At 54.9% G+C, this 21,960-nt stretch overlaps 1 protein-coding gene across 1 annotated transcript; it reads right to left on the minus strand.

Moving 5' to 3' along the window:
* Window positions 1-665: 665 nt before the first annotated feature.
* Window positions 666-6,789, minus strand: Tmem119 (transmembrane protein 119). Its single transcript, XM_051161688.1, has 2 exons — window positions 6,634-6,789; window positions 666-2,124 (listed from the first exon to the last, which is right to left on the minus strand). The coding sequence occupies exon 2, from the start codon at window positions 2,107-2,109 to the stop codon at window positions 1,276-1,278; it is 834 nt and encodes a 277-aa protein (XP_051017645.1). The 5' UTR covers window positions 2,110-2,124; window positions 6,634-6,789; the 3' UTR covers window positions 666-1,275.
* Window positions 6,790-21,960: the final 15,171 nt, after the last annotated feature.

A 21,960-nucleotide genomic window follows, 5' to 3' on the forward strand; every position in this document is an offset into this window, starting at 1 on the left:
CCCTGGCCCTGCAGACTCGGGCAACACTAAATAGTCCAGAGAGACTCAAGCCAGATCAAGGTTTATTACGCTGCTGTGTCAATATATCCACACCTGAAGAGCTGAGGCCTTGGGGAGCCCTGAAAGGAGGTGTGGGGAATCACCCCCCACCCCCACCCCAGGCCTCCCATAGGTCAGAGCCTCTGCACTGTCAAGGACTGAGGAACAGTGTGGACTCAGCCTTCCAGACCACTGTGCGAGCAAAGGATGGGCCAGGCCCCTGCTCCAGGCTGGGCGTCAGAATCCAATACGACAGTCACCCAAACGTCCCCCACCCTTGGCTTCCAGGCAGCTTCTGGGACAGACAGAGAAAGGCTCTGTTCACTCCCCTAATCCCGGCATTGATAGCAAGATGAGCCATGCACACCCAAGAAAGCCGTGCTTGACACGTGAGAGAGCCAGACTCCCTCCATCCTCCATCCCACCTCCGAGCCAATCAGAAAGTGGGGTGCCTCTGAGAAAACCGAGAACGGTATTTTCCAGAGTGAGGGCTGTGGGATTGGACTTTGTAGCTCTTACTCATCATCCTGACAGTAATAAAGCAGCCTAGGAAAAGCATAGCAAAGCCAGCCCAATAGGAACCCTTAAGAGTAGTCGCTCCTTAACTCATGTGACTTTGAGTTTCCATGGCGTGTCTAGGGGAACTCTGTAATATAAGTCGGAGGTGGAGCCCTTCCAGAAGCTTCCTAACTAACTGAGTCCATTGAACAGAGAGGCAGGGTGACAAACATTGTGACGACAGAGGGACGCAAAGGGGTCCGTCTGCCGTCCCTGGCGCTACTGGATAAGAGCGGCACCTTGCTTTCCCAGCAGGCAAAGGTGGCTGAGGACTGTGGCAGGCCCATCCATTTGATGTCTTCCAAATCTAAGGGCCGACTTGTCTTCACACAGTGTTTGCTGCCTTTCATGAGGGGCCTGTGGCCTGTTCCCTTCCGCTGTGTGGGCTGCCTCACTGCAGCTCCAACCGGGATGTGTCCGCCCTTCCTCTTCCAGAGAAGTGATGTCTTAGTGTGAGGGCTCCCAGGACCGCAAGAGGCATTAAAGGCACTGGAACTTGGGGGTGATGTTTCCTGGGGTGCATCAGAGGCCATCAGCTCTGCCCATTCGGGGTCAGGACTGGCACCAGCCACGGCCAAGGAAGAGTCGTCAAGAAGCAGTGAGAGCCGAAGGCCTTTCTTGACCAAGGAGGTGACCCTCAAAGACCCAACAGTCAGGCCCAGCAGTTTGGGGGGCCTCTTAGACACTGGGGGAGACTTTGTTGCAGGCGCAGGAGCTTTCAGGGGGGACGGTTGGTCCCTGGGCTTCCTGGGCTAAAGAGAAAGACCCTGCTGGTCCTCTCTGGCTCTCACTGGCTGCAGGAGCCCCTTCAGCCTCCGCCGAGCCTGACTCCTCAGGGACGCCCATCTCCTCTGCAGTGACCTCGCAAACTGAGGCCTCCTGGGCCTCCTCCTGGCTGCTGGGCACCCCATCCTCCGACCCACCTTTCAGAGGCTTTGTTCCCTCCCCACTGCCTGGCACCACTCTGGCTGGAGACCGGAGGTTCTGGGTAGCAGCCAGGATGTCAGCTTGAAGCTGCTGGGAGGAGTCCAGGGTCTCTTCCGGCCGGCTGTCGGGCGCCCTGTCGGGGATCTCGCAGAAGGCACTGGGTCCCCCAGCCCGGTCACTCTGCTCCACGTACTTCTTTTCAGGGAAAGAGGATGGGTAGTAGGCCGTGGCTTTGTGCTTCTGGCGCGTGATGAGCGCGGCGCAGACAATAAACATCATCAGGAAGGTCAGCGAGCCCACCACCGCAATGAGCATCACGTACTGGCGGAAGAAGTCCATGATGCCATCAAGGAGGTTGGTGGGCGGCGCAGGGCCCTCTGGAGCTGTGGGCTTGGGTCCCCCTGATGTGGGACTGAAGGCTGGAGTCCGGGGTGGCGGCAGGCTTGGGGAAGAGGCTGAAGAGCCCTCGACTTCCCCACTGCCCCCCACATCCTCCAGGAAGGAAGATGGGAGGGACACAGAGTAGGCCGCCACGGGCACAGGCCTCACAAGGAGCAGCAGAGACAAGAGGAGGTTGGGGACCATGTTGACCCACGGAACCTGTGGGAAGAGGTGAGAGACGGGTCAGCCTGGGTCTCCAGGGACTCAGGAGTGGCTCGCTAGTTCCTGAGGACATCAGGGAAGCCAGAACACATTCCAGCAAGTCACTTAGCCCTTTGTGGCACAGCAACACGCGCATGTGCATACACACTCCCAGGCATACACGGAATGCCGCCAGCCCGGCTCCCTTCTTGTTTGTGTTCCTGAGATCAGAAACAATGTCTGATTCATCTCTATAGCCTCAGTGTTTTGCACCCCGAGTATACACTAAACGCTCAATACATACCTCTGCACCACAATACCAGCTTACACTCTTGCACTTACTAGTGCAAGTGTCTTTGGGTGGGGGGTGGGGTGGGGAAGGGCTGCATTTGGAGACCACAGGATAACCTCAAGTGTCCTTCCTCCTCAGGGACCCTACACTTCTTTTTCAAGGCATGGCCTCTTCTGGGACCTGGTGTTCATGTGTTAGGATAGGCTGGCTGGCCAGCAGGCCCCAAGAACCCTCCTGTGTCCCCACCATCACTGCTGGCATCAAAGGCATGCACCATGGCGCTGCCTTTTGACATGGACGCTAGAGATGCAACTGAGGTCTTCCAGCGTCACCACCTGAGTCATCTCCTACTCTCCCAGACAAACTAGGAGCTTGTCATGGTAGCCAGAGAGCTACCCACTTGGGGAGGAGGCTATGACTGTCCCCACTTCCAACTGCAGAAACCAAGGCTTAGGGTACCCAGAGGCCTTTCCAATCCACCCACTTCCTTTTCCAGAAGAGTCTGAGTTTTAAAGTTGCCAGTCTGCAAGTTCTATAGGAGGCCTGAATACCAGGACAGGGCTGAGGGTATTGTGACCCTCCCCTCCCCCCTAAATCCATGGAGGCCTGGAACTCACTGTGAGCCTCCAAAAAACACCCCAAGAGGTTCCAGGGGGAAACCACAGTTCCAGGGGAGACAAAGCTAGCTAACACGGCAGCCCCTCCCCGAGGCCGCAGCCCCGCCCCACCACCACCGCTAAATGGGAACCAGATGCGCCCCTCCCCCACTGGAAGGCTGCTCCAGGCATGAACACCCCCCCAGACCCCATCTGGCCCAGACAGCCGGGCTGATTAATAAATTCCTCTTTGCACTAAGTTTACACTAACTCCCCCAGTCAGTGGAAGTGGAATCTGGGGTTCAAACTCTTGCTGGCACAGCAGAGGGCTCTGGTCCCTGAGGCTGCCTAGGGCTAGAAGTCTAAGACAAGGCTCTAATGCCTTCTCTGAGGGTCTCCCTTGGAGGACTGAGATGAAGAGGCAGAGGCCTAGAGTTCCCAGCATGAGGGTGCCTGCAGGCCATGCTGGATGAGACAGGTGGCATTACCTGCCTCTTGTGTGACAGGGACTCAGGAAGGGAGGAAGAAGTGAGGCTGGGCCATTTAGCGACCGTGCCAATGCCTTGAAGTTTTCTGGTTATGTGCGGTGAGCCCTCAGCATCACAGAAAACTGGCACCAAGTGCCCCATGTCCAGCCAAAGGAGCCCAAACCAAGCCATTGGTACAGTTTGCAAGGAGTTTTGCCCAGCCTCCTGGTCCCTCAGTCAGCTCTGGGTGACTCACACATACTTGCAGATTAATATATGGTCTGTTTTTATCATTAAATTCTTGTGACTTAATTTTTAAGATTCTTTCTGTCTTGGTTGGCTCTGCAGCAGGGGCAACTGCACTGATACCAGTTTAGTCAAATTGGCTCGAAAACATCAAAGGACAGAGTTCACTTCAGAACCATCACGAGAGGCTAAATGGGCCAGCAAGGTGGCTCAGCGGGTAAAGGAGCTTGCTGCTAAGCCTGATGTCCTGAGCTTCATCTCCTGGACCCACAGGGTAGACCTCCACTCATACACTGTGGCCTGCTCAGACCCCTATAAATATATGAATGTAATAAAATATTTTCTGAAGAGGTTTAAGTCCTGAGGGGCTTGTTTTGTGTATTTTTCTCTCTCCCTCTGCCATGTCGGGGCCTCACATGCACTAAGCGAGCGCTCCTTGCTGAGCCCACAGACCTCATGGGCGGTGATGATCTAGGCATTCATGGAGGATTGTGCATCTCAGCTCTCTCCCTAGGTCCAGTCCTACAACGGTGACACCTTCAGGTTCAGAGTGGACAGTGACATAACCAAGGTCACGCAGATAGTCCCTGACTGGACTAGGATTTGAATCCGCTGTCAGGTGTGGGCATCCACGTGCTATGAAGGTCCACATGCTATGAAGGTCCCCGTGTATGTGCAGGCATGTGCATGTGTGCATGTGGAGGCCAGAGGGCAATCTGGGGTATCACCACCAGCAGGTCTCTCCCTGAGGGGTAGAAATCACCAAATGGGCTAGGCTGGACTCTGTCCCTGGCCTTCCAAAGCTGAGACTTCGGGCATATCACTCCACCTGGCTTTTTACCTGGGTGCTGGGCTTCAACCCAAGTCCTCTTTATTTTTTTTTTCCCAAGCATTTTACTGACCCTCCCCGTCTTTTGGGTGGTGCTGGGAATTGAACTGAGAGCCCTATGCATGTTGGGCAACTGCTCTGCCACTGAGTTACACCCCAGGCCTGGGTCAGCAGCACTTGGGAGACAGAGGCAGGATTGCAAGTTTGAAACCATCCTGGGCTACATGTTGTGGCACTCTATAAATACAGTTGTGACAAGCGAGGGCTGCTGCTCCAGGGGACAGGCCACCGTGACCACAATGCTTAAGCCCTACAGAAGTCCCCAGGCAGGCTGACCCCAGAGACTTCAGCTGGAAAGCCACCGGGACGGCTTGATCAACCTGGCTGCATCGTATCTAAATCTGCTGGCTGTCTCCTCTCAGCCTCGCTTTCCCCATCTGCCAACGGGCAGCAGTAGGGTGACTCCAGGCTGAGACTCAAGGAGCTGTTGGGACTGTATGAGAGAACAACCTAGAAGTTGAGAGAACAACCTAGAAGTTGAGAGAACAACCTAGAAGTGCCACAAGAAAGCTGGAATTCAGGAATGCTGCAGGGTAAGGCAGCATTTCCCCTCAGCAGACCTACCCATGGATGGCCCCACTTGCTCTGCCCCAACACCCCAGCAAAAGTGCAGAACACACATGCATCACACCACACATGCATGAACACACATGCATCACACCACACATAAACACACATATGTAGATAGCAAAGCCCCAGACAAGAAAGCACTGGCCTTCCCATGGCACTCTGGAATCAGCCAAGGGGGTGTGGAAGAAGCAAGACCCCCAACTCTCCAAGCCCCCCATCCCTCCATCTCTCCTGGCTCCCCAAGAAAGGCAACAGGCAGCTGAGTATGGGAACTCAGGCCTGCATGGAACTAGTCAAGCCTTGCAGGAGTTGGCTATGTGACCCTGAGTGGTTCCCCTAAACTCTTGGGGCCTCAGTTTCCCCTCTGTGGAATCGGAGAACCGACCTGAACAGGTCTGAAAAGACTGCTAGACCTGCCAGACACCCTTTACCTGCGGACGCTGTCCACCTGGGGAGAGCAGGCCTGCTTGGCCTCCAGTGTCCATCCTGCACATGGACTCAGGCGCTGAGGCTGATAAATCTTGCGTTTTTCACCCCAGAGGGAATTCAGACAGACTGTAAAAGGCCTCCTAGCAGAGCCTTCATCGTGAGGTGGCTCAGAACAGCCCACGTGGCCTCCCGGCTGTGTCTGGGGCTGGGCATGTCAGCTCCATGTCTATGCAACAGAGACACAGCCGTGCCCGGCACATAATAAGTGTCAGCAAGTAGACACACCAGATCGTGCAGGACGCCCTCCTGCACCCTCTCTCTTAGGAGTTTCTGTTTTAAATCAAGATGCTCGTGAATATGCAGATGAGGCAAACCCACCCTAAGGACTGGGTACCCCAGGACTGGAGCCTCTGTTCTGCCACCACTCGGAAACTGATGACCACTGATGAGAGGCAAGCCATGGAAACCTGGCTTCAATTAGGAGACCTGGGGAGGGGGGCGTGAGGCTCTGGCTGAAGCACGGTATCCTAAGCCAGTTCCCTTGGGGCCACAGAGGACAAGGACCTGGAAGGAGACTGAGAGGAGACTGAGGTCTCAGAACCTACACACACGCTTACACACGCACACACACACACCAGCAGCAGTGGCAGCCAGAGCCCACAACACAGACTCACACACAACTCCGAGACACTCGAGCAAGCTCCCACAGTCTCCAGCTCTTCTACACACGTACACCAACCAGCGCATCGGACACGCCAAGCGCAGCCTACAGCAGCACACGGGACAATGCAAGTTCACACCACCAGCACGCTAGCCTCGGAAACGACATCCTGGCATCCCTCCCTGGATCCCAACTGCACGCGTGCACCCCCCTGGTGCCCCCGGCGTCCCTGCACACACTTCTTGTCACATGCATGCTCACAGCCTCAAACACACACTCAGATTGCACACACACTTAGGGACTCTGCAAAGTCCTCCTAGAGTCACACACACGCCACCACCCCCGCAGCCCCCCAGCAGCAGCAGGCCAACACTTACCAGCTCTCCTGGAGAAGGCCTGGGCGCGACTGCCAGGTAGACTAGCCTGGCCCGCTAGACAGCCCGACAGTCTGCCTGCCGTCTGCCGCCAGCTGCTCTGGCTGGTGCCTGCCCGCCTCGGCCTCCAGGCCCTCCCCTTCCTCCTCCCAGAGCTGGAAGGCCAGCTTGATTTCATTAAGAGGGCTTGGGGTGGGGACAGTGCAGGAGGGGGGCGGGACTGTGCCCGGGCCACACGCAGTCCCACCCTCCTCACACTCCAAGCTTGCTTCCTCCTGACCTCAGGTCCCCTGGGCAGACTCAGACAGGCCGACAGACAGACCGGAGGGCCTTTCAGGAGCGCTTCCCTTCCCGGGAACTTTGAGCTGAGGTCCTTCCCATCCCCCACACACTCCCTGAGGGACGAGGTCTGGAGGCTCCGAGGCCCCTGCAAGTGAGAAGGAAAACTCTACTGGCTTGGGCATGGCCCAGTCCAGCTGTGACTCAGGATTTCCAGGCTTCGGGTGCAGAGTGGGAACGGGGGAGTTTCAGGGACAGCTGATGGTGCCCAGTTCAGGCACTGCCCTGGCCCTTCCTGCCCAGGCCTCAGTTTCCCCATTCTTAGGGACCACGGGGAGCTCCCTGAGGTGCTGGTATCCTGCACTTCTGAGCCTCACAAAGCCGCAGGAGGGCGGCCTAAGCAGAAGCTATGAGCCCATTCCACAGAGGTAGGAAGAGGATGGCCGAGTTCAGACAGCACAGCTGGGTCCTGAGGACAGTCGTTAGCAGTCCCTGAAGCACCATGTGTAACTGACCTAGGGAACCCAGTGATCTGAGGGCCCTTGAATCCACTCACTCATTCATTCCTGTACTTATTTCAGTAAACGCCTGTGCACCCCCCACATCCAAGGTCAGGGCTGAGCAGGTCTCAACCAGCCAGGACGCAGACCCAGCCTCATCTCTAGGAGCTTGCAGTCTTGCAGAGCTATGTGCACCAAGATCCACCGTGTGCATTGTCCTTGTGTATACCAGAAGGGGTTGGTTCCGTGGCAGGAGAGGGCCAATGGGGGCAGCCAGGCAGCGGCACAGTGGCCAGTGGCCAGCAAGGAGCTGGGATGGTGACAGTGAGGCAGGAGGTGGACCAAGGGAGGTCAGGAAGGACTACACAGTTGTGAACCGGGTCCCCATATTATAGTTGTGCCTTGCAATAATGCCAGCAGCCCCCACTCGTGTCCAAAAAGAGAGCGGCCATTGGGAAAATGGAACCAAGACATCTCTGTTTTCCCTTGAAATGATTCTGTCATCATGGAGGAGGAGAGAGATATGTCCACCAAGGACACAAGCTCATGTGGTCCTGTGCCCCTCCCCTTGACTTCAAAACAATGGAGTGAGGATGGTCCTGGGCTGGCCTAACCTGTCTTAGCATAGTCATCAGCTTTAGGGACAGTAAGACCTCCTGGGGCCCTGTTCTCAGCTGACTGAGGACTGGTCTTTAAGGTGTCAGAGCTCTGGTCTTTAAGGGAGGGCCCAATTCTCAGCCTTATCCAGTTTCTAGAAGCTTCTTACATGTCTCAGCTACAGGCCCCACCCTCCCTCCTTGTCCAGAGCCAGGCAGAGTGCTCAAGCAGCCGGCTCAGTGTTCTCTTCCTTTCCCTGGCCAAAAGCTCCTTGAGGCAGCCAAGGGTCATGTCCCCATCTAAGGCTTCTAGCCTACGCTGGCGATACACTTTATCATGGACGCCTTCGTGACACAGTCGTGGGGTAGAACAAGGGGTATAAGACAATCTGGGCCCCAGGTCGGGGCTCGACGCCTTCCTGTCTTCTGCCCGAAGGCAGACAAGGTCCTACCTTGGTGCTGGTTGGGTCTGCTTCCAGACTCCGATGCCATCGTCCACGCATGCTCAAGTCCTTCCCGCAGCTCCACACAGAGCCCGGGCAGAAGTGGGCCTCCCCTCCTGCCACGTCCTTATCTTGTCTCACTGTGACTCGGTGACTTTTTCTTCTTTTCATGTCATTTCTTTCTAGACAAGAGTGTCCCGGGCCCCAGGCTGGTTCCAATGTGACGTGTAACCAAGTACATTCTTGCATTTCTGGTCCTCCTGCCTCTACCTCCTGGGTGCTGGGGTTTCAGCTGCTCCCCTCCCCACCCCCCACTACTCCCTCTCATGACCCAGCCCTCCCCACCCCCACCCCCAGGCATGTACTTCATGAGTTCCAGGGCTGCATGCCTGCTGAGCCACTGAACTGCCTCCAGGTCACAGTCTTGTTGTGTTACAGGTGATGGCAGGTGTTCCGCTCTGCGATGGAAGGTACAAATGTGAGGGGACAGGGTGAACATGCTCAGTGCCAATGTGCTCCTTCCTGCTGAGCCTGAGGACACAGACGCCTCCCCCCAAAGATGCTGAGCAGCCACGCCCTGCCACCTGGGAGAGGCCGGCACTGCGGAGCCTGGCACCGCTGTGCCCGAACATCTCTGTCGGTGTTTGTTGTGGAGATGGGAGAGAGAGTTGATAGTGGAATGACATGCCCTGAGGTAATGGAAGGCCGGGCACGGGGGCGGGGATGGGGGGGGTCTGAGACACCATTTCTATTTCTAAACCTCTGAAAGTCCCAACGCCAGGTCAGTGACCCATCTGTGACTGGGTCTTTCCCACAGCACAGGCCCTCTCCTACCTCCACATGCCTAGAGAAGGGGACTGTAGAACACCCCACTCACACCTACTCACGTACACATGTGCTCACACAGCACACACAAACGCACGCATATGTGCCCTGCACCCTACCCATGACCTGAAGTGCTCAGCAAGTGCCACTCACAAGCAGAGACGGAAGAGGCCAGCACTTGCCCTGGGTTTGGGTTAGACGCTGGTCGCTCACTGCCAACTGTTGACTCTGTTTCTTAGCAATTAAACTTTATTATGTAACTCAACTAGCTTATAAAAGAAGGAAAAAGGTTAAAGGGACGAAAGAGTGAACCTTCCGGTAGCCGTTCCACGGGACGGGTCCTTAGGTGTCTCTCTGGCCGGCGTGCTGATCTAGCTTGTCCACTGTTCTTGCACCCTCTCCCTGCAGCCGACTTTGTTTTTCTCTCTTCCCCAACTCCCTCAGTCACGTGGGGAGGACCGGCTCCTTCTCCCGGTGAGGGTCCATTAGAAAGACAATAGACCAGGTGGGGTTCCCAGGTCTGCTTCCAGAATTCCAAACCCAGGATGGCTCCACTCAGTCTGTCACAAGGTATTCATGAGGTGCCCAAGGGTAAAGCCCACCAAGACTGCTCCCACCTGTGACAAAGCTTACTCCTTCCCACAGCCAACCCTCAGGCTCCCGCCTACCGACACTCGCTCGATAGTCCACTCATTCTGCAGACGCATCCCGAGAAGACTCATCCTGAGCTTGTGGCACCCGGGTCACAGTCAGGTCCTCGGAGCCAGTGGCGAACCAACAGGCCCGAGCTTACGAAAGAGATGGGAGAGCTCTGACTGCACGCTGGGCTGAGGGCCAGGAGGAGTTCCTCAAGGCTACGTGCACCATGGGAGTCTAGTCCCAGGCTTCCGCTGTAGGGAACGACTCTAGTGACGCCCTCAAAGATGGAGAGAAGGTATTTGGGAAGGCACAGGTGCGGGAGAGCGCCTCGCAGCTGGACAGCACGTGCAAAGGCCCTGCGGTGATCGGGAGCACAGAGCCACTAAGGCAGCTCCTACATACGGTCTGCAGTGACAAGGAACTTTGTGTGACTGGGGCTCTATCCTAACTCTAGCATCTAGACCAGTGGTCCTCAACCTTCCTAATGCTGTACCCCCTTTCATAGAGCTCCTCACGCTGTGGTGACCCCCTCCCCAACCATAAAGTTATTTCATTGTTACTTCGGAGCTGTTAATTTTGCTACTGTTACAAATCGTGATGTACAGCCTGGTCTACAACGTGAGTCTAGGTCAGTCAAGGCTACACAGAGAAATCCCGTCTCGAAAAACCAAAAAACAAATAACAACAACAACAACAACAACAAACAAAACTAAACTAAACAAAATTGTGATGTAAGTATCTGATACGTAGGCTAGCTGACATATGACCCTGTGGGGGTCATGACCACTGATCTAGGACGATGCCTGGCATACAGTGGGGCTCAATAAATGGCGCTGGCTGCTTGCATGACGCGTCTGCCGTCTCACCCTGCACCTTCAGACGTTTGTCAGTTAACACTAGGAAAGAAGCCGCCTGCTTCCCCCAGTGTCTCATACCACGTCCCGTGGTTTCTGGGACACGTGTGGGGCCCTGCTGTGGCATCCATGGGGTGTGGGCAGGCCTGTGGTGTGGAGTGCAGGCCGGGCTGTCCGCTTGCATCCCATAATTTCAGAGGTCCTAGAGTAAAGCCTAGAGCAGTGCCAGGGTCTCTATTCAGCCTGGAAACACTTCAGAGACTGTGCCCCGAACCCCTTCAATTAGCAGCCACACTGCTCCGCTCAGCAGCCCTGGCCAGCGGAGCTTGGGAGGGCTAGGGAAACGCCCCTAGCTTGGGTTGTTGCTGAGATTCTTCCTGCTGGCTCTGGGCAGTGCCAGCCTAGCCCACCACAGTCCCCAGCTCCAGCCCCTCATGGGTCCAGGGCCACATCTAATTACACAACCCTCAGCACTGCGGCCTGCCTTCCGAGCAAAAATAGTCAGGCCTTTCATGTGGCTAGAGAGCCTGGGCTGCTGCACCATCATAGGCTAAGCGCGGCCTGTGGAGGCATGCCCGTGGCGTAGCATCCTGCCTGGGGCTCCCAAGAGGCGTGATGACTCTATCTGACCAGGCCAGAGCTCCAGGGGTGCTATGAAACCAGCCTGAACCTCAGTTTTCTCACCAGTAAACAACCTACATTCATTTATTGGTAATCTGTTTACTGAGCATATACATGTGCCCAGAGCTTGGAAACTGAGGCACATTATGACCCTGTGTTAGTTTCTCCCCTTGGATGAGGGTGGCTCTCTATTCCCGGGCAGCCTGTGACCTTCTGTGTGTTTTCCATCCTGTGCCAGTGGGAGAGAAGTGGCTGGGTGCTGTGGACCAGGGCCTCAGTGTCTATGGTGGATGGCAAACTTGGCCTGTGAGGCAGCAATCGCACCCCTAGGTATGTTCCCAAGAGACCAAAGCCACACCTACACAATGACAAATGTCCGCAGCAGCTTTCTCCACAGCGGACTCCACACTGGAAACATCCAGGCCCAGGCAGGAAGTTTGCTCGCATGTGGCCTGTATTGATTAGTTTTCTTCTCGCTGTGGCCACCTGACAGACCAGCTTGAGAGGAGAAAGCTTTGTTCTGGCTTGTGATCAGAAAATCAGGGTGGATGGCATTTGTGGGAGAGACAAGCTGTTTACCTCACAGCCGACAGGACGCCGAGAGGACAGGAACATAGGATGGGGCAAGATATAGCCCTAAAGATACCCAAGTGGGGCTGGAGAGATGGCTCAGTGGTTAAGAGCACTGCCTGCTCTTCCAAAGGACCCAGGTTCAATTCCCATTACCCACCTGGCAGCTCACAACTGTCTGTAACTCCAAGATCTGACACCCTCACACCAATGCACATAAATTAAAATTAAATAAAATATTTTTTAAAAAAAGATACCCAAGTGTCCCACCACCCCAAAAGCCTGACTGACCTCCTACTTCACCCTCCACTTCACCCATGAGCTTGGCCCTCAGAGACTCGCAGAGGTGGAGTCTCCCCAGCCTCCTAGCATTTGTAATCAAGGTGACCATCAAGACTCGCCATAACGCCGGGCATGGTGGCGCACACCTTTAATCCCAGCCCTCGGGAGGCAGAGGCAGGTGGATCACTGTGAGTTCGAGGCCAGTCTGGTCTACAAAGCGAGTCCAGGACAGCCAAGGCTACACAGAGAGACCCTGTCTCGAAAAAACCAGATTGCCTGTGACAAGCTGCGGGTGCAGGGAGCTGTACTAGTTTGTTTTTTTGTTGCTGTGTCAGACACCAAAAGAAAGATCAGCCTAGGCCTTAGGGACAAATATTTATCCCTCCCCTAGGTCACAGTCCATGGTGAAGGGAAGTCAGAACGGGAATACGGCTTGCTTTCAGGCCTGTGTTTAACTATCTTTCTCACACAGCCCAGGACCATCTGCCTAGGGGATGGTGCTGCCCACAGTGGGCTGGGTTCTGCCTCGTCAATCAGTCGACAAGGCACTTCCCCACTCTTCTCTGGTGACTAGGCCATGAACCAGGCCACAGAGCTAAGTAGAACATTAGCTCAACTGCTTGGGCGCTTACCCAGCACACACGAGGTCCTGAGTTCATCCGCAGCGTGCAGAGCCAGGCATGGTGGCACATGTCCGTAATCCTGTGAAATGGAAGCTTCAGGATCAGGAGTTCAAAGACGTCCTGGAGTACATGAGTTCAAGACCAGCCTGGGCTACACGAGACCCTGCCAAATAAATAGATAGATAGATAGATAAATATAGACAAATAAATAGATAATTCTCTCTCTCTCTCTCTCTCTCTCTCTCTCTCTCTCTCTCTCTCTCTCTCTCTCTCTCTCTCTCATCTCTCTCTCTCTCTCTCTCTCTCTCTCTCTCTCTCTCTCTCTCTCTCTCTCACACACACACACACACACACACACACACACAAACACACACCACAACACAGTGAATTGCCTCTTGTGCATATAGCAGCCCACAACAATGAAGAGAGACTGACTAACTCCTCACGGGGCAAAGGAATGCAGTCCATGTGGTTCTAGACAAAGGGATGAGTCAACCATAGGTTGAGAAGTCAGTAGAGTAACTCTTGGGGGGGGGGCAGGATCTGGCTGATAAGGGGCTCAGGGAACAGGGTGGTCAGGCTACTGTGGCCTTCAGGCCTGGGTCTCGTCCAAGGGACACACGGCACAGGGGAAGCAGAGCTGGACAGTGGAGATCATCATGGCCCGTCCAGGCTATGACTCAGTTTAGAGTGTTGTTAGGAAGCCACATCCGGGTATACATACAGTTCAAGAACTGGGGTCCCAGAACTTCCTGTGGCCGGGTGGCCGGCCAGCTGTGGCAGACTCGTAAACATTTACGTTCTCCCGGTGGAAGGAACCACTTGATGAGACTCACCAGGGGCCACAGTGGTGGCCACAGTGCAGCTGGTGGTCTCAGCGCTACGGCCCTGGCCTCGGCTCTCTCCCCGTTACCAGCTGCCTGCTGGGTCTTCCAGGCTAGTCACTGCCCGCCTTGCTTCGCACGCCCCGGGCAGCGCCGTGGGAAACGCAGACCCCGTGTATCTAACAGCAGGATGATTTGACGTTCCCAGTCACAGGACCTCACGCCCACTTCCCCTGCTCACTACAGGCCTCTCATCTCTCCACATCGCCCTTCCCTTCCCAGCCCCCATCATGGTATGTCCTTGTGGAACTTAGATTCTGGTCAGAGGTCATGGACCATTTCAAAGATGCCTCACCAGTGTCTTGGTGGAACAGGGCTGACTGCAAAGAAGGAGGAAGGTGACATTTCAGCAAAGGTTTAGAGGCGGTGACAGAGGGTCAGGGAGAAACGGTCCATACAGAGGGAGAGTGATGCAAAGATCCTGGGGTACAGTCGCCTGGTGTCATCCAGGCGTGAGAAGGAGGGAGATATGGCCAGAGCAGAGTAAGTGAAGTGGACGTAGGAAGACATGAAATCCAAAGGCAGTGGGCCAGGCCTGGAGCTCTGGGGACATTGGAAGGGGTTTGCTCTCCTGCATGTTGGTGCACGTATGTAAAACTTAGCCATATCTTTCCTCCATCAAGCCTCTGTGTACCCACAATCCTTTTCTCTCAAGGACCTAGAGAAAGAGATATTCAGGGTCCCATCTCTAGGCATGGTGACAGCTCTGCACCAACCCCCAATGGCTTGCTAGCCTCTGGGCCCTGGCCTGTGCTCCTTCCACCTGACCACGCAGTTCCCACTCAGCTGAGTACCCTGCCTGTTCTTCCGGTAGGCAGATACTCCAGTGAGCCTTACCGCCTCAGGGCTAAGGGTTCCCCAGGGGCAGCTGCACGGAGGAGGCCTTCCAGGACATCCGGACCACCTACCAAGTGGTCTGGGTGGAATCGAGGACGCAAACGGTGTCACCAAGAGCACACTACCTGCCCTGAGGGTCTGTGGCTTGGCACAGACACCTCGTATTGATTGGCCAGCCAGCCAGGGCCCTTTCCCTCCGCTGTTAACCAGGCATTCCTGTGGGAAGACTGTGAGCCCTGGGCACCCAGAGGAGGACTTACCACATTGACAGTGGCCACACAGGGAACTAAGGGTGATGGTCACAGATGCAGGGTGGCAGCACCCAGCAGGGCTCCACATGGCAGCGGAAACCTCAGCAACCCCCATCCCCTCCTTACACGCTCAGTGAGCTCTCCACCCCACCCCACCACGTATCTTTAGAGAAATGTTCTATTCTTGGACAGCTGTGAACACAGCCCTCCCACTGGCCACCCAGTCCCAAGGCCTGGGCAGGTGGAGTAACAGACAGACCCTCAAGCCTGGGTCTAACCTCCTGAGCCTGAACATAGGCTAGCAGTGTGGGTCAGTCAGGGTTGGGGTGGGGGGAGGATGGGGCCCAACAGCTGGAAACATCTGGTTTGAATTGTCACTTAGAAGCCTGGGCCAGGCAGCCAAGGAATTTGTGGGCTAATTTTAGGCCAAAAGACAGAATGCTCAGGCAGGGCGGGGACTGGCTCCCTAAAACCACAGAGACAGGCATGCGAGGCCCCCATGGTACCCTGTAATGGTCCTGCCCGCCCCACAGCTGGAGGAGGGGCACAGATTGGTACAAAGGGCTCCCCTCTTCATTTCAAGGAGAGGAAGTGAGGCCTAGGGGTGACGGAGTTGCCCCAACACCACTCCCACCAAGTAAGCATTAGAGGCCAGATTTGAACCAGCTACTCTGACTTCGAAAGCTTTTCAAGCCTCTGTTTCCATCTGAGCCTTTTGCAAAGCTCCCCTTCCCAGCTCCTTGGTCCACAGATGCTCTCTGAATCCCTACTGTGTGCCATATATTAGCCAAGCCTTCCCAGCACAAATCCTCAGGGCCTGGATGCAAGAAAAGGGGGCTGCTGGGTGAACCCTGAAAACTAGTGTGATCTTACCTGAGCAGGTGGAGTTCAAGCCGACACCTAAGGGATCAGAAAACGCCAGCCAAGCAGAGGTCTGTGTGCACCAGGCATCGAAAACAGCATGTGCAAACGTCTCGAGACAGAAAAATATGCACCGAAGAGCAGAAGGGATTGAGCCCTGAGGACTCAGAGGGAGGACCACAGGCCCTTCTTTTAGCTATCTGGACAAGATGCACGTCAGAAAATGAACAGGGGCAGAGTTGGGGTCCAGAAACTTCCATTGATAAGTTGAGCAGGTCACATTCATGAGCCTTTGAATTTAGTGTCTCCGTAGGGACTGCTGGACTCTTGGGGTGACATTACCTGAGGTTGTGCCTCTGTGGGGCACAGAGTACAGAGCCAAGGCCAGACAGCCGGGGTGTTGAGTGAGCCACCCTAGGGGAGTGAGAGGGCTCCTGTGCAAGTGCCCCTACAGTAGCTGTCACCTCCCACTAACCTTGGCCATGGTGGTTGTGGGGGGTGGGGGGTGGGCTCTGCAGCCCAGCACCATCAGCAGAGGTGGTTGTAGCCTCCTGCCACCAAGAAGTCACTCTCCCACAAAGCTTATAGGGACCCAGAAGCCTACTGGGGAGTTCAGATCAGTGGGAAAGAGGTTCTGGGGTCTCTCCTGCTATGTGTGTGAGAAGCCTCAGAGCTAGGTCCTCACTTGAGCACCACAGAGGCTGGAAAGCCACCCTGTATGGGGACACTGTGCACTATTGAGCTGTACCCTATATGGCTGTTGTACCTCCCTAGCTGTGACAATCAAAAATATCTACAGGGTGGCCACACGTGCCCTGGGAGGTGAGGCTGCCTCAGCTTTCTCAGATGGGCAATAGTAACCCTGCATGGGGGGGCGGGGGGGCTGTCCCTGATGTCTTTGCACTAATGTTTTGTTGTTGTTTTGTTTTGTTTTGTTTCTGATCATGAGAAATCTTAAGAAAACAGGTTCAGAATTTATTTAACATAGACATCATGGATATTTCCCCCTGTTCATGTTTTTTAATTTTTAGTGTGTGTGTGTGTGTGTGTGTGTGTGTGTGTGTGTGTGTGTACAGGTGCACACATGCTATAACATACATGTGAAATTCAGAAGACAGCATTGCAGAGCCACTTCTTGCCTTCCACCCTCACGTGGGATTTGGAAAGATCGAACTCATTTGTCAGGTTTCTGTGATAAGATGACTCATAGCCTTTAGCCCAGGAATCATCTCACCAGCCCCCTTGCTAGTTTTTGTTTTGTTTTCTTGAGTCCAGGCACTGCTCTGTAGCTCAGGATGGTAAAACATTTGCTGTGCATCCTAGGTTACCCTTAAACTTAAAGAAATCCTCCAGCCTCAGCTCCCTGAGTGCTAAAATGACAGGCCTGAGCCACCATAACTGGGTTTCATATTATTTCCTTCAAAACATTTTCAGTTGCTTGAGGGATCTTCTACTGAGATAGGCTAGAGCTGTCTCACTTAGTTGAAAATTTCCAGCTGTTACAACATTCTCCAAGTGTTCCCTGGTCACCTTCGGTACCCACGGTCACCAGAGGCTGTGACAGAAAAAAAATGAGCCTCTCTTCCTGCCCACAAACATGCCCCATCTGTGCCTGGAGACTGAATGTGATGTGAAAAAATGATGGCCTTAAAAGCTCAACAGGGCCCGGGCTGGGCATGGTAGCACACGCCTTTAATCCCAGCACTGAGGAGGTAGAGGCAGATGGATCTCTGGGAGGCCAGCCTGGTCTACATAGTGAGTTCCAGGATAGCCAGGGTCCTGTAGAAGAGTCTTTGTCTTCTTACAAAGTCACTAATGTTGCCGTGGCACCTCTGCCATGACCTCATTGAACTTCTATTACCTCTTGAAAACCCCACTTCCTAATACCATGAACACATGGGCTTGGGTTCTTTTAGGAACACGGAAGCCACAGCAGCCGTGCTCTCCTCCGGGCAGAGGCCCCACACCCTATCTCCTGGTTCCCCCTTTTCGCCAGGCTTCAGTCTCCTGCTGCCAGATGGGATCTCTGTCCGGAGTCACTGCCTGCCGTGGAACACACCAGCCCCTCAGGTCTTCTTCCTGCCCTCTGGGTCTGCCCCGACAGAGAAAGCTAACACAAACACTCCCAATTCACAGATGAGGATACGAGGGACTGAGAGGGTGGTGGCCTGCCCCTGGGCTTCTAGAATGTAGCTCAAAGCTGGCGGACTTAGGTGGCCTCTCTGCTCTCCTAAGCCACTTCCGCTCTGGCCAGATGGGCACCACTGGTGGGCAGTGCGCTCTAGTCGCTTTCTTCACCTTTGCCCTGGACTCGGGGTTCTCTGGGACAGCGATGTTGCTGTTGTTAAAATTGAGAAATGTGGGGGTTCCCAGCCATTGACCAGGGAGCTAGGCTGTGGCCACAGTTCATCTCAGATATTTAGGAGCTAGGGGATCAAAGGTGCTTACTGCTTCTGCAGAGGACTGAGTTCGACTCCCAGCACCTCTGTCAGGGAGCTCACGACAGCCTATCACTCCAGTCCCAAGGGATCTGACATCCTCTGGCGTCTGTAGACACCTATACAGACACATGTGGTGCACATAAACTCACATTCACATGAAATAAGATTTAAACCAGGTGATGGTGGCGCACACCTTTAATCCCAGCATCTCAGGAGGTAGGAACAGATGGAGCTCTGTGAGTTTCAGGCCAGCCTGGTCTACAGAGTTAGTTCCAGGACAGACAGGGCTACACAGAGAGAGAGACCCTGTCTCAACCCCCCGCCAAAAAGAACCCAAAAAACAACCCCCCCCAAAAAAAAAAACAAAAAAATTTTTTAAAATTTAAAAAAGTTTAATCCTGAGGTAATTAAACTCTGAAAGGGGCTTTTAAACTTTATTAAACATCATGGTTTTATTTTTACTTATTTATTTATTTATTTATTTTTGGTTTTTCAAGACAGGGTTTCTCTGTGTAATAGCTCTGGCTGTCCTGGACTCCCTTTGTAGACCAGATTGGCCTCGAACTCACAGAGATCCACCTGCCTCTGCCTCTGCCTCTGCCTCTGCCTCCCGAGTGCTGGGATTAAAGGTGTGGGCCATCATGCTTGAATGCGGTTTTGCTTTTTCTATTATGTAGCTCTGGCTATCTTGGAACTCATTATGTAGGCTAGCCTGGCCTTGAACTCACAGAGCTCCACAGGTCTCTGCATCCTGATGTTGGGACTAAAGGTGTGTGCCACCACAGCTGGCCAAAACAAAAACAAAAACAAAACATTATGCTGAGGGAGGAAAGAGGGGCGGGGGAGAGAGAGAGTGAGTGAGAGAGATTAAACCCAGGCTCCTGGTTTGTCAGGCTGGGAGGCTCTCAACGTGTAAGTGTCTAGGCTGGATTGGTTGGCCTGTGGGCGTGTCTATAGGAAATTGCTTTCAGCAGGAAAGTTAAAACCTCCGCTGTGGGTAGAACCATTCCTTAGGGAATTCTCAGCTGCTGGAGAGACTGGAGTAACGGAGCTGAGCAGAAGCTCATGAGTTCGTTCCCCTGCCCTGCACTGGATGCCACGTGACCAACTCAGTGGGACGCAAGGGGGCGCTCTTACTGACCGGGGTTACCTGTCTGGAGGGGCGGGGCAGGGGGTGGGGTGAGTGGGCGGGAGTCCTAGGTCCAATGTCTCCAGAGCCCTCTGCCCAGGGGCCACCCAGGTTGCAGATAAGCACCAGGAGGCAGGTCCTCAGAAAACACCTAGCCGGGTCTCAGGCCAACATCTCCCTTTCCTAAACCAGGGAACCAAGAACCTGTGAGTTTTGGGGTGGCATGAGCCGACACAGAGGCACCCACCCTGCAGGAGGAGGCTGCAGTCAATCAACCAGGCTCATCTCACGCCAGGCACCAGAGTGAGGACGGAGCGAAGGGTAAGTGTCCCCCAGGAAGAAGTGTGGGGACAAGCACAGGGGGCTGAGTGGTGGCCAGATCCACCCAGGGCTCAGAAGCAGGCCTGACCAGGGAGCTGCCGAGCTCACGAGTTTGAGAGATTCTCCAGTCTCTGCTTCTCCCCGAACCATAGAACGCTGGGAGCCCAAGCACGCGCATCCGGCCTTTATGCGGGTTCTGGAGATTCAAACCCGCATCCCTGAGCTTGCTCGACAAAAACTTTCACTCACCGAGCCCTCTCCCCAGCCCTTCTGAACCTTTAAAAATATTTAAAAATAATTTTAATTACATATGTAGATGTGTTTCCCGTATGGGCATATGCCCATGAGTACAGTGCCCAGGGAGGCCAGAAGAGGGCGCTGCATTCCTTGGACCTCGAGTTACAGGTGGTGCTGGGACCTAAACTCAGGAATCCCTGTTCTCCACGCAACCCTTGTGCCTGGTCCTGTCACTCAGCGAGGGGGCTCATGACATCAGCAGGTGTGCCGGGATCTGCTCTAGAGTAGTCTGAGGACTATTCCCTACCGTGTAGACATACCACAGAGCCGTGGACCCCTTTGCCCACCGAATCCGGTTGCTTGGTCTGAGGCTGCTACCAGCCTGCGAACCGGTTCAGACCGGTATGTGTCTGCAAGCTCTAGGGCAAATGCCTGGGGGGCGGGATCCCCAGGCTGCACAGTCACAACTGGGGTGAACTTTACAGGAATCTGCCTGGCTGGTTTCCAGAGCAGATGCTCCACCATCTGGGGACCCCATCAACCATGCTAAACACCCCAGCCCTTCCCCCATCCTCACCCGCAGCTGGGCACTGTTGGCCGGTTTTTGTTTCCGTCTTGGTGTGCTGCGACCCTCGGTGGGGCTTTCCTGTGCCTTCCCCTGATGGCCAGCCGATGAGATGGCATAAACAGCATTTGCCTCAGGGAAGCAACTGGAGCGCCTTCTCGCTCCACAAGACTGAAACCCAACTAGGGACCCCTCCCTTCCTCATCGCAGCCCTCCGCAGCCCTCTTCTGCCCGCGTCAGCCCTGAGGTCTTAGCTTGCAGCATCTCCCAGGCTTGTCTCCACCAGCGTCGTCCATCCGGCTCAGCAGCCCACACCGTCAACCCCCACCCTCCCGTGCCCCCTCCCCCGCCCCCTTGGCAGCGACTCTTCCTCTTCCCGACCTCTCCCTCACATGCCACGCGCTCCCACACGCTCTAACACCTGGTGGTTTGCGCGACTGGCAAACACGGAGAAGAACCTGAGCTCTTGCCCAGATCAGCTGGCAGCATGTGGTGGGTGGTAGAGGGCAGCCCCTGACACGGGGCGGGGGCGGGGGCGGGGGGAGGCAAGAACTGGATATAAACTTAGCCCCCTCCTCCTGCTTGTCCCCTTCCCTGCCTCTTCTGGCAACCTGTGTGCTCGGTTTCTGAGCTCCAGTTTCCCCTGCAGCAGCACAGGCTGATCTCTATCGACTGAATGGGCTAATACAAACCAGTGTTAGGCATACAGTAGGTGCTGAATAAATGCTCCGGCTCTGCTTCGTCCTGCTGTCTACAGAGAGGGTCTGGGTTCTACTCCGTTGTCACACTCCTTTTCTCTCTTTCAAGGACAACAAGAGAGACTTCCAGGTGTCAGGGAAGGTCAGCAGGGTGGGTCTTTTGAGGCATAGGATTCCCCCCAGAACCCCAGGGTGATCTGGAGCATAGGGTGACATCATGGTAAGAGAATACAGGCCCTGGGTTCCTACATTCTCTGTGTGTGGGGTCGGGGGGTGAGGGGGGGGGGAGAGGCTGGGAGTTCACTTCTCTGAGTTTCCATCTCCTCTTCTATGAAATGGAAAACATTTGAGGGTCTCCTTCTAAGGCTGTTTAAGGGGTTGAAGGAAGCTGGGCGGTGGTGGCGCACACATTTAACTCCAGCACTTGGGAAGCAGAGGCAGGCGGAGTGCTGTGAGTTCGAGACCAGCCTGGTCTACGAAGTGAGTCCAGGACAGCCAAGGCTACACAGAGAAACCCTGCCTGGGGCCGGGGTGGGTGTTCAAGGAGATACTGCAGGAGTGTGGGTTTGCTGAGCGGATGGATTGGCTGACTCAGGCTCTGAATGGTCAGGGGCATACAGAGATGGGGCCAGGGGAGAGCAGCTGTGCAAAAGAGACATCTGGAATCTGCCCAAGTGCCAGGTGTCAAGCTTTGAGACTCAGTTGTTTAGCAAACACATTACCAGAAAAGCCAAGAGTGTCCACACTCAGAACTCCAGGCTGCCTGGCTCCTCCTGCCTTCATCCCCCACCCCACCCGACCCCCAGAAGCAGGTGGCCAGCGCCCCCTGGTGGCTGTTCCTCTCATGCAGCGTGAGCCCCTTCCAAGCAAGAAA

This window comes from Acomys russatus, chromosome 19, assembly GCF_903995435.1.
Source record: "Acomys russatus chromosome 19, mAcoRus1.1, whole genome shotgun sequence".
Lineage (NCBI taxonomy): Eukaryota > Metazoa > Chordata > Mammalia > Rodentia > Muridae > Acomys > Acomys russatus.